Below are 15,164 nucleotides of genomic sequence, written 5' to 3' on the forward strand. Positions count from 1 at the left end.
CTGGCATGTGTGGTATAGCCATGCCTGGGCCTGTGCATTATCATTGTCACAAGGACTATCAGCAGTGGCTTACATTTTGGAAGGAATAGTAATCTTTAAGCATTATATATATATATATATGACTGCCCCTAGAAACTATTTCCGTTTCAGATAATTCTCTCATACTTCATTCATTCTCACTCACTGACATGTTTGATGATCCACATATGCCACATTTTTAGGCCTGTGGATTAGATTTTTTGCGTTTTGACAGAATATCTGATTTATGAAGTATAACCCTTTAAAATATGGCATTATTTTCATATGGCACTTACCCTTCTTTGTATTTTGAATGAAAGCAAGGGAATTGCTCAGATCAGTTTGGTAATGATCAATAATCAGTCATATTATGATATATTAATTAAAAATTTTTTAGGGGTACACAAGATAAGTTGTCTGAAGTATTTATATCAGTATTCATATGTGAACAAGCATACTTGTTTCATTGCAATCAGTAGAGTCATGGAGATTTTACTGTGGAAGGATTATTACACAAAATTATGACACCCTATTACACTCACACACAAAACAATTGTATTTATACCACTACTTCAATATGAAGTAAAATAATATATTCCAGCTCATCTGTGTCTGTCACATTTTCCCTTTTCGTTACTTAAAATTATTCTAAAGATTTGATGCATTTTTAAAAAAGTGAACATGGTTCTTACAGGAAGAATTTTTAATATGATTTCAGAATAAGATCCAGTCTTGACTGACTATATGGCATAACACACTGTACAGCTTGACCTTGGCATTAGCTGGAGGTGAGTGGTCAGCTTCATGCCTAGGCCGCTTTACCCCCAGTACCCATAGGATAGGAGGCTGGGTGGGCCCCAGAACCAGTCTAGATGATGTGGAGAAGAGAACATTCTTCACCCTACCGGGACTGGAACTCCAATCCTTCTGTTGCTCAGCCCATAGCCAGTTATGAATGTAATGGATAATGAAATGACTTTATGCAGTTTGGCCAAAACAGTTCTGAATAACAATACTGAACATTATAAAAGAAGGATGTAGTGTAATGTCAGAATCTTTGAAAACAGTCTGAACGAGAAACCATATTTAAAAGAGATTTTCAGAATATTAATTAAGCTTTCAGTTCCAACTTTTGAAATACTTATATCGGACATTTTAAAATATACATAGGAATTATAGGAGTACTTGGAACTCTGCTGCACTCTAGTTATATAACAGAACTGTACATAAACAATATTTACATTCTAGAGACACATTACAGAACACTTATCACAGCGGTAGCATCAGATTCTAGTGGTCAGTGTTCAAATGACCAGCACGTTAGTTCTTCTTATTATGAGTATGTAAACTGTCAAAAAAATTCTCAATATGTAAATGGAAGTCAACCAAGTTCCTGATATTATCTTTTCTTTAGGAGGAATGTTTTCTGCAGTCTGTAATTCCATCACATGTACTTGATCACAATCATGAATATCACATTACGCTAAGATTTCCTAATGTAAATGCATTTTGTTTTAATTTAACAAATGTTCACCATTACATATCAAAGAGTGTACCGATATCACAAATCTTTCAATTTTTTCTGGGGTACTATACTTTATGTTACAGTATGGTACAGTCACAGCACTGCATAATACAGTAGAGACACTGCACTCCACAACTTTCATCAGGTTTTTGGTCTTCTGTTGGCCAATTTCCATCTGTTTTATCAGTCTCATGGCTAATTTCTTTGTCTGTCACACCTAAAGATTTGGCTTGAACTTCGATAGACAAGGGAATATCATCAGCTTTTTCAATAGCCTCTTCATTTTCAAGGCTCCTTCGGTTCGGTGTTGGTTGATTTGCAGGGCAGTGTTGTATTTGGAAGGAATGATTTAATTCCTGGGCAGCCAGAGTTTTATGTATTGTCCCAGTACTAGTAGTCTCGTCCAGATCGTTTGGACTCAACTGTACAGCCTTGTCCAGCATACGCTTCTCATTGATTGGCGGGTTCACTGCTGTTTCTTTGCGCTCAAAATTGATCTGATTGTATGATGCAGGGGAGTCTTCAGACATCACAGGACTGAAAAGCAAAAAGAGTAAAGTGAATATACAGTAACATTCACAGAGCTCAATTTTAAAATTATGTATTTACTAATTATTGCTTATTTATTAATTTATTATTATTATTATTATTATTGGAAGGGGTGGGTTTCCCCATGCACTGCGACTAATAGTCTATTGTACGTCGCCCTTTGATATTCTACCAGTCGCCATACCCTGGCGGTACTGGTGCTCGCTATCAGCCCCGTTCAGCCAGCGAGGATGGCAGCGGTACCCGATAACTTCCCCTTATACCGGAGGCATTGGAAACTACTTGGGCGGGAAACTTTTTGCCTAATTTTGCTCAGAGATCTCCTAGAGACATGAGGATCTACGACACGGGAGCCACGGCTTAAAGTCCCTCCCGGAGGACTTGTTCCCTGAATTTTTCCGCCCTTAAAAATTCCACGACCTCCGCCGGGTATTTGAACCCGCGTACCTTGAGTCATGAGGTGGGAACGTTACCCCTAGACTACGGAGACCGCTTTATTTGTTAATTTACTTTGCTACCTGCTTAAACAATGGTATTGTCATGTGTAGGTGTGACTACTGGACGGGATTTTGATTGGATGTTTGGATTTGTTGCACCTATACACTCAACTCATAATTAAAAGTAGTACTACCGCTAATCGCTGCACTTTACAGTTCACTGCTGCAAACACTAGTGATCTCAGTCTATTACAGTCTCCACTATCCATTTCCTGGCAATGGATTTCAACACAGGAACTCTAACCATTTCACTGAAGTGTACACTCCAAATATCGCGGTAATATAGCACACACAAAGTCTTCTCTTCACAGCCAGACTTTCAACTCCACTGAAGTGAACTCAGTAAGTCTGATGCCTCAATTTAATTCCTCTGCTCCCAAGCTCTTATCCTGGCAGGCTGACATATCGAAACTCAACTGACTTCAACGATATTTTTAGGCCTTTTTATAATCTTTCGGCACGAATCACTCAGAAAACACAGCCTCTCTACTGTTGAGGAGGCGTTTTTACCGCGCCGTTGCTTACCAACGGTCGCAGCGCAGACTACCTACAAAACACCACTCTTCTATTGTTGCACGCTTTCTTTTCCGCGTGAATGTGTTTAGCGAGTCATTGCTTTTGAACGGGTTGCATAACCCCGTTGTTCTATTGCTGCGGGCGATACATAGCAACGCCACTGTTTCAGAGTCACCGCTTAGCAACGGGGCTATACGCCACAGTATGTTTTGATCATGGAAGAGATATTTTACATTTGCCAACTGGCATATTACAAACGAAAAGACAGATGATTTAAAAAGGAATTTAAGGATGAAATCTGAGGATGCGAACTGGATTCATCTTGCTCAGTATAAGAACTAAACAGGCTCTTGTGAACATGGTAAAGAAATTTTGAGTTCCATAAAAGTCAGAGAATATATTACCGTATTCTCAAGGACTCTGTTGTATGGCGTAAGTGAGTTTGTTAGTCAGATAGAGGGAGAAAACATGCCTGAAGTGCTGGAACTCTCCGTCCATGAATAATAAAAGATTATCTTTTATCAGGAATATCCCATAGAGACCATCAAGCAGCAATGTGAAATTCTCAGAGGATGATGGGGTGTCATTCACATACGAGTATTGGTGCTGACAGGGTAAAGGCTGTTCCCCCCACAAAAAAGGGCCCTGTAAAGTTTTTTTTATTGCTAGTGGTGTGGGACTAAGTCCCTTATACTGCGGCCACTTCTGGCCTATTGTACCAGCCCCAGATTGGGGCTGGTGGGTGATTGTGGAGGGTTGGAGGGTGATTGTGGAGCAATTGGTGGACTGAAGATTGGCAAGGGAAACCGAAGTACTCGGAGAAAACCTGCCCCAGCGCTACTTTGTCCACCACAAATCCCACTTGACCAGACCCCGGGCCGCCGCCGTGGGAAGCCAGCGACTAACCGCTTGAGCTATGGCGCGACCCTTAAGTGTGGAACGCTTCACGCTTGTGCGTGTCGTCCTTTCGCAGGGACCAAGCTAATCTTCTCTGTATCGTTCCAATTTTAGTACCGTATGTACAGCCGAAGCGAGTACCCCTGTAAAGTTACTTTTGCTAGTTTGAACTCCGGCCACATTCTTGCTGAACGAAATTATAGTATGGAGATAGGTAATAAATCATCGAAAATGTGAAAAATTTAAAATATTTGAAATTAATATCAGACTGAACTCAGGGAATGCTTGATATATTCGTTTCAAAACCTTGTCTTCCTGACTCCTGTCTAAAAAATGTAAAGACTAAAATATGAACTATAATTGTATCTTCATATGATTTATAAGTAAGTAAAGCTATCCCTGTAACAGGCCGTGGAGGCCCATAGGGTTGTAAGATGTTGAGGTTCCCACATTTTCTAGATAATCGGCTCACAGATGGCGGCAAGGTTGTCAGCCTTACGCGCCGCCCGCCTTTACCCCCAAGAACATCCCAAAAATATTCCTGGTACTCATTTCTGTTAGAGGCTGAGTCGACCCCAGGGCCACAGTGTGGCTGGGAGGATTAGGTAAATTGGAAAAATCCACCTCATCGGGATTCGATCCCGCGACCTTCCGGCTTGTAGCATAGTGCCTCAACCAACTACGCTACCGCGTGCCCCCTCGTATGATTTATATGTGCGTGGTCTCACTTCAAGAAAGGAACGCACAGTGAGGCTTCTTGAGAACAGCAACATTTTGTGTAGACCCCGTATACTAATTTTAACTAAATCCAACTGTTATGTAGTTGCGGTGTACAGACGCACACACCTGCCATTATTCATTCATTCCATATATCGAGTGCAAAAAGAACGATCAAAGTTGACGGTTGAAGTAAGGTTACTTTTCGGACTTGTAAGGCCGTGCTACTTTATGGTGACCTCTGCAGACAGTATCAGAGGGAAAGGCCGCCAAGAGTACTGGGCTAAGCCAAGGTAATGAGCTCCGACTCACGAGTAGTAATAACAGTGGCAGCTGTTGGTAAAAACTGAAACGTGTTCAGTGACTAGACACGGGGTTTGGATTGGTAATTGGCAGTCAGTAATCTACTCACTTTACAATTCACTATTGCGCGCATTAAATGTTCTCTGTTCGTCTTCAAGTCAAATTTTACATGTTAAACATGTTAATAAATGCACATAAAATATATACAGGGCCTCTGTCAATCCAAGCTCACTACAACAGATTATGCCCTATTTCTAATAATCTTCACTCAAGTCAAAGTCACATTGCGACTGACGGTCGGTCAGTCAGTCAGTCTTGGTGTAGAGTCCAATCTGGGGCTTATGACCAGATATTAATTACTGTCTGACAGTTACGGTCTTGTTTTTTTTTTTGTGTGTGTGTGGCGCCCTCTCTGACGAGAGCACGGGTCTGTCTTTTGTATATGATCCTGGTCCTCGGCAGTGCAGTCATTCTCGGGTCCGAGTCGCTTGGGACTCGCAACCATATTTTACTGTCTCAGATCTGAGACTTCCCTTTTCGTCGCCTTCTACAACTCGCAGTAAATGTTTGACCCCGCCTCCACACGGGTTTCCTGACACCACTCCACTAATTGTCCTACTTATAACATCTCGGAACGGACCGTACAGAAAACATCGTTCCTGTTACTATTCAATTGTTGCTTAGCGGACCGCGCAGAAAACATCATTCCTCTGTTGTTCGCAAGCCGCTGCCCAGTCGCCTATCTCGCTGTCGCCGTCTGGCAACGAGTCTACATGAATGATGTTTGCTGTTGTGCCACAGTCAGCAACATTACTTTCTCTTTTGTGACTGAGCATAATATTTGCCTTCTAATGTAGGTTACTTACCTCGGATCCGACTGTATTTTTTTCCCAAGAAGGGACAGTCAGATATATTTGTTACAAACTTATGTTAAAGCTGTTGAAGAATATTTCTACTAATCACCCTACAGTACTCACAATTGAAGAATACGTCTCTTTTAAATACTTTTAATTTTTGGTACTAATATATGGTATATTTACGCAATTTCTCAATTTGAATTAAAAAAAAATCTAGGGGACGCAGATGCCTGGCTTTCCGGCACCCATGGTTACTTAGTGTTGGTGCATATAACAATGTTTTGATGCTCACCATTATCATAACGACAGACACCTAACACTCGACTTCTCTTGTACAACCTCCTAAGACAAGAGAGGTTTCGGCCATTAATTCCCGCACAACTCTACAGCCACCTCAGAATTATGGGACTGTCTATATTCTGTTTACTTACTTACTCATGTAGCTGAGCCCTTCTGGAGGAGACGCCAATTCTGCAGCTACTCAAGAATTTCCCAGCATTTTATGGAACCCGAAGGTTCATTACCGTGTTCACTAGAGCCCTCCACTGGTCCCTATCCTGAGCCAGATCAATCCAAATACCATCCCATCCTATCTCTCTAAGATCCATTTTAATATTGTCAACCCACCTACGCCTTAGTCTTCCCAGTGGTCTCTTTCCTTCTGGCTTTCCCAGTAATATCCTATATACATTCCTCGTCTCACCCATTCGTGCTGCATGCCCTGCCAACCTCATCCTCCTTGACTTGATCATTCTAATTATACTTGGAGAAGAGTACAAGTTATGAAGCCCCTCATTATGCAGTTTTCTCCAACCTCCTGTCACTTCATCTCTCTTCGGTCCAAATATTCTCCTCAACACCCTGTTCTCAAACCTCAGTCTATGTTCCTCACTTAGTGTCAGGGACCAAATTTCACATCCGTACAGAACCACAGGCAAAATTATAATTTATGTATTGTTTGCTAAAATAAATTATGCGACGTAATCCGGTAAATTCGGAGCCACTGTCTTATGATAAATGCACTGAAAATGTTCAGTATGAGTATCACAGTCTGTAGATTCGCGCTGCTCTCTCCAATGAAGCGTCATAACGCCATTTCATGGCGTGTTTAGTACTTGCTGTCTCCTTAGTTCTCATATCACGCAGTTTCGATAGAGCGGAAGTAATGCGAACATTACTATATGCCATAAGACACCTCCCCCGAATGGCTAGGTTCAACGGCTGGCAAATATGTGATGTTTGACGTGTCTAAGGAGAATACTTGGACCTAAGAGTGAGAAAATAAAGACAACTACAGAAAAACAAGTGCATAGTAACGATATGAGATTTGAGGTTCTCACGGTAATGAGTATTAAGATTACGAACTTCTCGAATGTGACGCCATATAGTTTGGTAGACTGACACCTACATGCCAAGTTACAGGCGGGTCGTGTCCCAGAAGGCGTAATATACTTCGCTATATTTTCGGATGGCCAGTTCAAGAAGAATGAGAAAACGTGAATACGACAGTTATTCGGAAAACCCGAAGGACAGAGACTACATGAGACACGGGAAACGTTGAAGAGACCAGTTGGAGAGACAGAAGAATATTAAAATGGGGTTTAAAGAAACTGGTTATGAGGGTGTGGGCTTGAATACTCTGGCTACGGATTGGGCCCAATGGAGAGCACTTCCTACTATAGTAATGAAACTTCGGGTTCCATAAACGACTATCAGCTTATTAACTCTACTCATGCGGGGAGGGAATTAACTTCGCAACTAATACAGCCAGCTGTTTTTTTTCTAATACCGTAAAAACTGATTATGCTACCATACTACTTTCATTAGTTTCATGTTACTTGTAAAACAAATGAACCTCAAGATTTAACGTTCAACTGTTTGTATTAGTTTGGATACCTAAATAAACTAGTAACGCATTTCTGTAAAAAAAAACGCATGGAGTCAAACTTATATAAGGTAACAGTGAATACATTGCAAGCATGCTATCCGCATGGAGTTTGCGGTGTCTTGCCTTGCATGGTTTTGAGGTCAAAGCCTGCCCAGAGCACGAGTACATGTGTCTGTTTCATAATCTGCAATGGGACTGTCTCCATCTTGAGATAGCCGCTCCGACAAAAAAAAAATGTTAATAAGAAGACAAATTATTTTACAGGGAGAGAGTGTATGTGGTGTTTCCATCTCTTGTTAGCAAACAAGTACCCTGAACTGTGCCATAACGAAAAGGGGCTCCTCATACAGGTTTATGTGGATTTCTGTGGAGGTCGTTGATAGAGGGCAAAAGCATAAAGGCCTCAGATTGAGTTTAAACCTCCCAATTCCTACCTCCGCCCCAGATTTAATGTACATTCGACCTCTTTGGGTGAGATTATTTGTGCCTCCACATCATCGGTATAAAATGCTTACATTACTGTAGCAATAAATCCCTTAGGGATCACTCAGATAGGAAGCAGAAATCCTACTCTCATGCCGTCCATAGCATGGTCACGAAGCTCAGGAGTATGAGGTAAACGTCAAGTCAGACCTTCAAGTATTAGATTAATATTCAGACACTAGTCTATAGCACTATGTGATATCAATCTTGTTCTTCAGTATCCAAGCGTTTTTAGACTAATTTCCTTATTTTGAAAAAAAAAATACAAATGAGGCTTATGAGAAGATCACCTTGCTGTCTGTGTATCCTTCTGTCTGTCCTTGTATCCACCTAATTTGTTATGGTTATGAGGCTTATGATATAACCTTGCTGTCTGTCTACCTCCCATAATATTTGTTAGGAGGATTATAAGAACACCCTGACGTCCGTATCCCACACTTCAAAACTTTTCGTTTTCTATGAGGTCCGTGTCACATCAAAGGAAAGTAGGCAATTAGTGCTTCCCAGAACTTCTTTTTTCCAGTTTGTTTTCGGTGATTCCCACACACACGCTGGACACTTACGCTTCGTTTCTTTCTGCCTAGAGTTTCAGTGGTTTCTATGAGTATAACAGTCAATTCAGTCGTACACATTTAAACGCTTTTCCTTATGGCGGTCTACGTTATCGGACATAACAGTACACAAAACAAACGTACCACTTCATCTCAAGGCAGCAACAGAGCGGACAAGATCTGCTAACAAAAGATCAAGGTTCCTTTTCCCACGCACATTAAATATGAGAACATAAAACACTGCATGTACCAACCCACAATGATTTATCAGTCATCGTCAGCAAACGAAAGGTAAATAGAGTGTTTTTTTACTGCTAGTGGGGTGGGACTAAGTCTCTTGTACTGCGGCCACTTCTGGCCTATTGTACCAGCTCCAGATGATAGATGAGGGTGATTGTGGAACAATTGGTGGAATGAAGATTGGCAGGGGAAACCGAAGTACTCGGAGAAACCTGCCCCAGCACCACTTTGTCCACCACAAATCCCACTTGACCAGACCCGGGATCGAACCCGAGTCGCCGCGGTGGGAAGCCAGCGACTAACCGCTTGAGCTATGGCGCGGCCCAAATAGAGTGTAACTCCAGTTTCCAGAACGAATTAAAGCACTGGTGTCTTCGGCATGCTGACTCGTTCGGATTGATGGATCTCAATTTGTAAATCCCAACTTTTTACTAATATTTTTAATCAGAAAGATTTATAAGTTCATTTTATTTATAAACAACCAAATAAATATAAAATATTATACCTTTTTAATGCGGCCATCTATCTTCTCGGAGCAAGCACTAATTGGGTCACATCTGTCACCACCAAGAGAGGCAGATCCGTTAACACGTATCATGTTTCAAAGAATTCATTTTTACTGCAAGGAAGTAAAAGAATTAGATTGAATTTGTAATTTTTGAAGGTGTTCGGATTACCGAGGATTTACTACATACTTGTTTCACGTCATTTGAAAGTTACTTTTTTATTGTTTCTTGCCTCTCTAGGCCAACGGTTCGCAAGCTTTTCTACGTGTACTTCGAGGACTGAGAGATCAGCGTTGTTTCCGAGGACAGCTGCCTATGATAGGTTGTACAGTACAAGCAAATAATTGTTTACGAATACATCTCCAGCAGGTCTACACATATTTGTTTACAATGTAAAAATAACGCCTTTGTGTGTTATAAAAATCGTAAGACACGATCATGCACGATGAATGTTTACAATTACAAACGCACTGTGGCATATAAAGTAATACTGTTTGTGCTGCAGTGCTGTCTACACCTGACTTACGCATCCACCATGAAAAGGAATTTGTAAAATTTTCTTTCTATGCACTTCACTGTGTTTCGTCTGTTCCTTGTACACATACTATGCAGAAGCTCTACAAACCAAACTTTCTAACATTTTAACATATCTGACATGTCAAAATACTTGTAAATGCTAAAATTTCAATTAAAACCTCGTTATTTTTTTTTAATAAAAGAGTCTGCGTTCTAATTATCCAAGGAATCATTCCAGGTCCGAGGCTTTGTGTTCATTTTCGTAACTAACTGATTTTTTTTACGGTGAGGAGTTGTTAGCCCCACGCCCAACCCCCAAGCTGGAGAGCCACCCCTTGTCGGCTGTCCGCGACTGCTTATTCAATGTCTCTGACATTAAGGGAGGAACATAGACTGAGGGTGTTTGAGAAGAATATTTGGACCAGAGAGAGATGAAGTGACAGGAGGTTGGAGAAAACTGCATAATGAGGAGCTTCATAACTTGTACTCTTCTCCAAGTATAATTAGAATGATCAAGTCAAGGAGGATGAGGTTGGCAGGTCATGTAGCACGATTAGGGGAGACGAATGCGTATAGGATATTGGTGGGAAAGCCAGAAGGAAAGAGACCGCTGGGAAGACCAAGACGTAGGTGGGTGCACAATATTAGAATGGATCTTAGAGAGATAGGATGGGATGGTATGGATTAGATAGATCTGGCTTAGGATAGGGACCAGTGGAGGGCTCTTGTGAACACGGTGATGAACCTTCCGGTTCCATAAAATGCTGGGAAATTCTTGAGTAGCTGCAGAATTGGCGGCTCCTCAGGAAGGGCTCAGCTCCATGAGTAAGTTAGTAAGTAAGTAAATAAGTAAGTCTACGTACTATATTTATGTTTCTACGAATTGGTTTTCTTGCTTTTCAGCCTTTCTAATCAGTTGGCGAAACACGTATGACGAAATAAACCAAGATTTTAAAACATCAAGTGTTTTGAGTTCGTTCAGTATTGGATGTATATGCTCCTTGATCACGGAGGGAGTTATGTAAGATTTGAGGTTTCGACGGCAGTGACTATAAATAATGCCGCCTTCTGGGATGTGGCTCGGTGTAGACATTGTGTTAAACGACGTTTCGGAGGATTCGCTCTCGGATTTCTTATACCCTGAAGATGGAGGTGATACGTTCCTCTGAAACGTCGGTTAATACAATATCTCCACGGCTACACATCCAAGAAGACGGCATTCTTCACGAAAGGAGTTAAATTCAGAAATATTTCATATTGTCTAGCCACCATATGACGGAAAGAAAAAAACTGTCATTGACTTCCCTAGTGAGACCTGTCCCCCCCCCCCCTTCTAAGAAAANACTACTACACAACACAGCTGATGTAATCGCTGGTTATATCGAAGAGCAGCAAAACTTGAATACAAGAATCCAATGAAGCTGTAAATTTCAATATTAGTGTTCAGCCCACCATATTTCAAGCAAGTTGTGCATATTAATTGGGCAAAAATTAAAGGAATAGGGGGAGGGGTTTCAGAAGACTATAACACCGTAATTACTTCCCAGTATAGTTCGCACAGAAGACTAACTGGCTAAGGATGGGACTACCGGGGATTCGATTCCAGGCAGAGGCATAGATTTCCTCTTAACCGCATACAGACTGGATCTGCAGTTAAACCGACCTCCTATCCAGTAAGGACGAAGGTATCCTTCACTGGGGATAAAGCGGTTGGAACGTCAAGGAAACAAATCATGCCCCATCAGTGCCAAGGTTAAGAATGTTTGGACTTTTGCTTCAACTCAACAGGGACAGCATTCTCTGTAGCAGTGCTCCTAACTATCAGCAACGGCGCCCGCTGCCGAGGCCTACCCAAATGTGTGCTCTGCAAGCAGCAGAACATTCCAGGGAACCCAGGTGAATAAGTTGCATAGTGACGAAAGGGGCGGGGGTGGAGTTGGGGGGGGGTCTTGACCTTTAACATCTCAGTGGTGCGTAACGGAGAAGTCTCTCTCCTGCCACGCACCAGTCACCACCAAATCAACATCTACAAATTCTTCAAATGTGGATCCATGATCGCTGTACAGCAAATATATGCAGCGAAATATTTTTGATGGCGGATACAGCATGTCAACAATCATCAAAATACAGAGACATGTTCGAAAATGGTGCAGCCTCTTTCTATAGACCATAACATTGTTTTTCGTTTTTGCCACAGATGTTTAGTGAACGCCTCTACAGTCTAGTGGTCAGAGTTCCTGGCTACAGAGGTCCCGGGTTCGATTCCCGACGCTACAAGATTTTCTGAGAAGTAGTGGGTCTGGAACGGGGTCCACTCAGCCCCGTGAGGATGATTGAGGAGTTATTTCAAGGAAATAGCGGCTCCGGTCTAGAAAACCGAAATTAACGGCCGTGGTGATCCGTTGCGCTGACCACGTGACACCCTCTAGCCGCTAAAGTTTGCACCAACTTCACCGATAAGCGGCGGTCGCTCTGTCAGTATAGTTCCCTTGCGGACTACAGACCAAGGAGTTTGTTTGTTTGTTGTTAATAATGAACGCGCTCAAATGTTTTAAAATGGCCGAAATTGTGACCGAAACATTACATAACGATAATATATCAAACGTTCAGACTATCTGAAAGTGAATTAGATGTGAGGAGGATTCTTCGTGGAGAATCGTGAAGGATGGGGATTACAGCATTCTCTTGGAGACATAAAAGGAAATTACGAAATATGAAATACGACAGCCAAAGCATAGATCAGGATCAGATAGCTACATACACTCTAGCTTACGTAACCTACTCACATGGCTGGGAGCGAGGAAGCCTTTGTGATGTCTCGGCTAGGAAAAATGATCCATCAGACATCGAGTATCTTTGTTACGTGAAACTATTTTGAGGAAATGTCTAATCATTACATACACAGCTCAAATTAACGAATGGGTGTCTTATCAGATTAATCTGTGTCTAGTTGCGGCTTCCAATGTACCACTTCCACCCATCATTTAAACGTAATCCGACACAGGTTCTCGAGTATGTTATTGCCCTGTCTCTTAAGTAATATTTTCGCAGTAAATTCTTACTACTTTGCGCCTAGTATTTCATAGCACAACCTATAGTGCACTAGAAACTGCGAAAAATTGTGTTATTTCTCTATGAAATTGTACACCAGATATAAATACAGCAGTGCATCGAAATTTAGACAATATTAACAGGTAATCCTTTGGTACGTGACACCGTGTAGTTTGGTAGAAGTTGACGGCAGTTTCGGAGCCACACGTTGCCTCTATTTTCTGGGTCGAAGCCAAAAATGCCGCGACCTGAGCGATTCAGCTCTTTTGGATTATTCTTCGACACTGAAAATGAAAGCAGTATATTCCTTCGAAACGTCTGTAAATTTCTATCACACTACATGGCATCACATCACAGAAGATGGTATTATTCAGTCACCACCTTGAAAACCTCAAGTTTCACAATTTTAATTGCGTTTACTACTCAAACGTACCCAACAAATAAGTTCCATCTATATGAATAATTCCCCATGCACATGCGCGTTAACAACTCTTAGTGTTCCGGGAAATTGCGCTCATTCTTCCATCTGCCACCTATTTAAATCTTTCGGTGTTCGGCAGTTTTACGGGTAACAGTAGTACGTGTGAAATAAACATATTTCGAGAAGTGTGTCACGTTGTAACAGTCGTTACTTTCTCCTTTACAAAGAAAGATTTTCCGATAAGAATATATTTTGGTATCCTAACGGAGATCTGCACTTGTGATTGGTCAGCATGGAGACGCTTTTCTCTCAAGTGCGGGATTCCAATGGATTTTGATACCTCAGATTGTACAGTGTCGAATGTTACAGAATAAAGCATTACAAGGAAGTGGAAAGAAAGAGGCGTGGCTTATTTAAGGCACTATCATAGCATCTTTTGAGGAGCTGGAGAAAACAATGGAAAACATATCACGATGTCCGGTCCTAGGGCAGAGATTTGAACCCTGGAGGTCCTGAATGTGAAGAGGCGGAGCTAACCATTCTATAGTGTCGTTCCGAAATTCGTGCCAAAGAAAAGTAAACAACAATACTCAACCCCACAAACCCCTGTAACGGCCATTTAATAATAATTTTTTTCGAGCCAATGAATACCCTTTCCTTTCCTTGGCACTACAGCCCCAGTGGACCTAGGCCTACCTCCATTAAACTCTCCGTTTCACTTCGGTTTTTCTAGATCTTACACATATGGTAGGACTCCTTGGGCGAGTGATCAGCTCGTCGCAAGGCCTCTACCTGTAGACAAACACAGACAAACGCACACCAACATCCATGCCCTCATTTGGATTCGAACCCACGATCCCGGCTTCTGAGCGAGCGAAGACAGTGCATGCCTTAGACCGCTCGGCTACCGTGACCGGCAATGAATACCCTACGGAGTATATATTTTTTCAATCCCTCAACAAAGTAAAAATAAGAGATAAAATTATCTCTGAACTTCGGAAACTAGACATGCGGTTTCATTTTATGCGAGGATTCGTTCCTGAAGACCTCGCATAATTCAAGACAAGTTTTCAAACACATACGTGAGTCTTGCTGATTCCCTTGCAGGGTGTGGGTGGATTCGCATTCTTTCATACATCGAGCATAAAGTGAGACTGTTAATATTTCTTATATCACATTATTCCATGAACATATGTATATTGTAACGTGTTTCGTTACTGAAGACGTCGTTCAAATTGTTAATTGGTTTATTTAACAACATAGAAGTAACGGCTACAATTAATTATAACAATGTTACGGGTTTCCACACTTTACAAACCCTACAACCAAATCTCTTCACACTATCACGATTCACTCGTTACAACTGAAATCGGTGACTACTACAATTCAACTCACTCCTTACTGCTCACTACTGGCTAGATTCCAACTCAACTCGTAGGCTGCTGCCTTGAGAACTCACTTCGGCGACTGATACACTTAACTCTCTTCGAAGGCTGTGTAGTTCCATTATAAACCCTCAGCCGGACAACGGGAAAACAGTTAAGTAATAGGCACCACTGTTGTCTGACGCCGTGTTTGCCGATAGCCTAGCAACGCTGTCGGGAGTTGTTTAAGGCTGCATAGCAACCG

General features: G+C 41.7%; 1 protein-coding gene and 1 non-coding gene across 8 annotated transcripts in view; both read right to left on the reverse strand.

The window, feature by feature from the left end:
- Positions 1 to 1,040: 1,040 nt before the first annotated feature.
- The window catches only part of LOC111873914, a 39,338-nt gene continuing 25,214 nt past the window's right edge, over positions 1,041 to 15,164 (reverse strand). For 5 of the 7 annotated variants that reach the window (XM_023869001.2, XM_023868998.2, XM_023868999.2 and 2 more), the window contains one exon: positions 1,041 to 2,080. In XM_023869001.2, the coding sequence (XP_023724769.1) occupies positions 1,621 to 2,080 (460 nt within the window). In that variant the 3' untranslated portion in view covers positions 1,041 to 1,620. Of the gene's footprint in view, positions 2,081 to 9,546; positions 9,661 to 15,164 lie in introns of all 7 variants that reach the window. The other 2 variants (XM_023869003.2, XM_023869002.2) reach the window with 1 other exon arrangement.
- On the reverse strand, positions 4,034 to 4,143 carry LOC111873939. Its single transcript, XR_002844456.1, has one exon. It is a non-coding gene; the product is annotated as a U6 spliceosomal RNA (small nuclear RNA).

Source organism: Cryptotermes secundus, unplaced genomic scaffold, assembly GCF_002891405.2.
Source record: "Cryptotermes secundus unplaced genomic scaffold, Csec_1.0 scaffold639, whole genome shotgun sequence".
Taxonomy (NCBI): Eukaryota; Metazoa; Arthropoda; class Insecta; order Blattodea; family Kalotermitidae; genus Cryptotermes; species Cryptotermes secundus.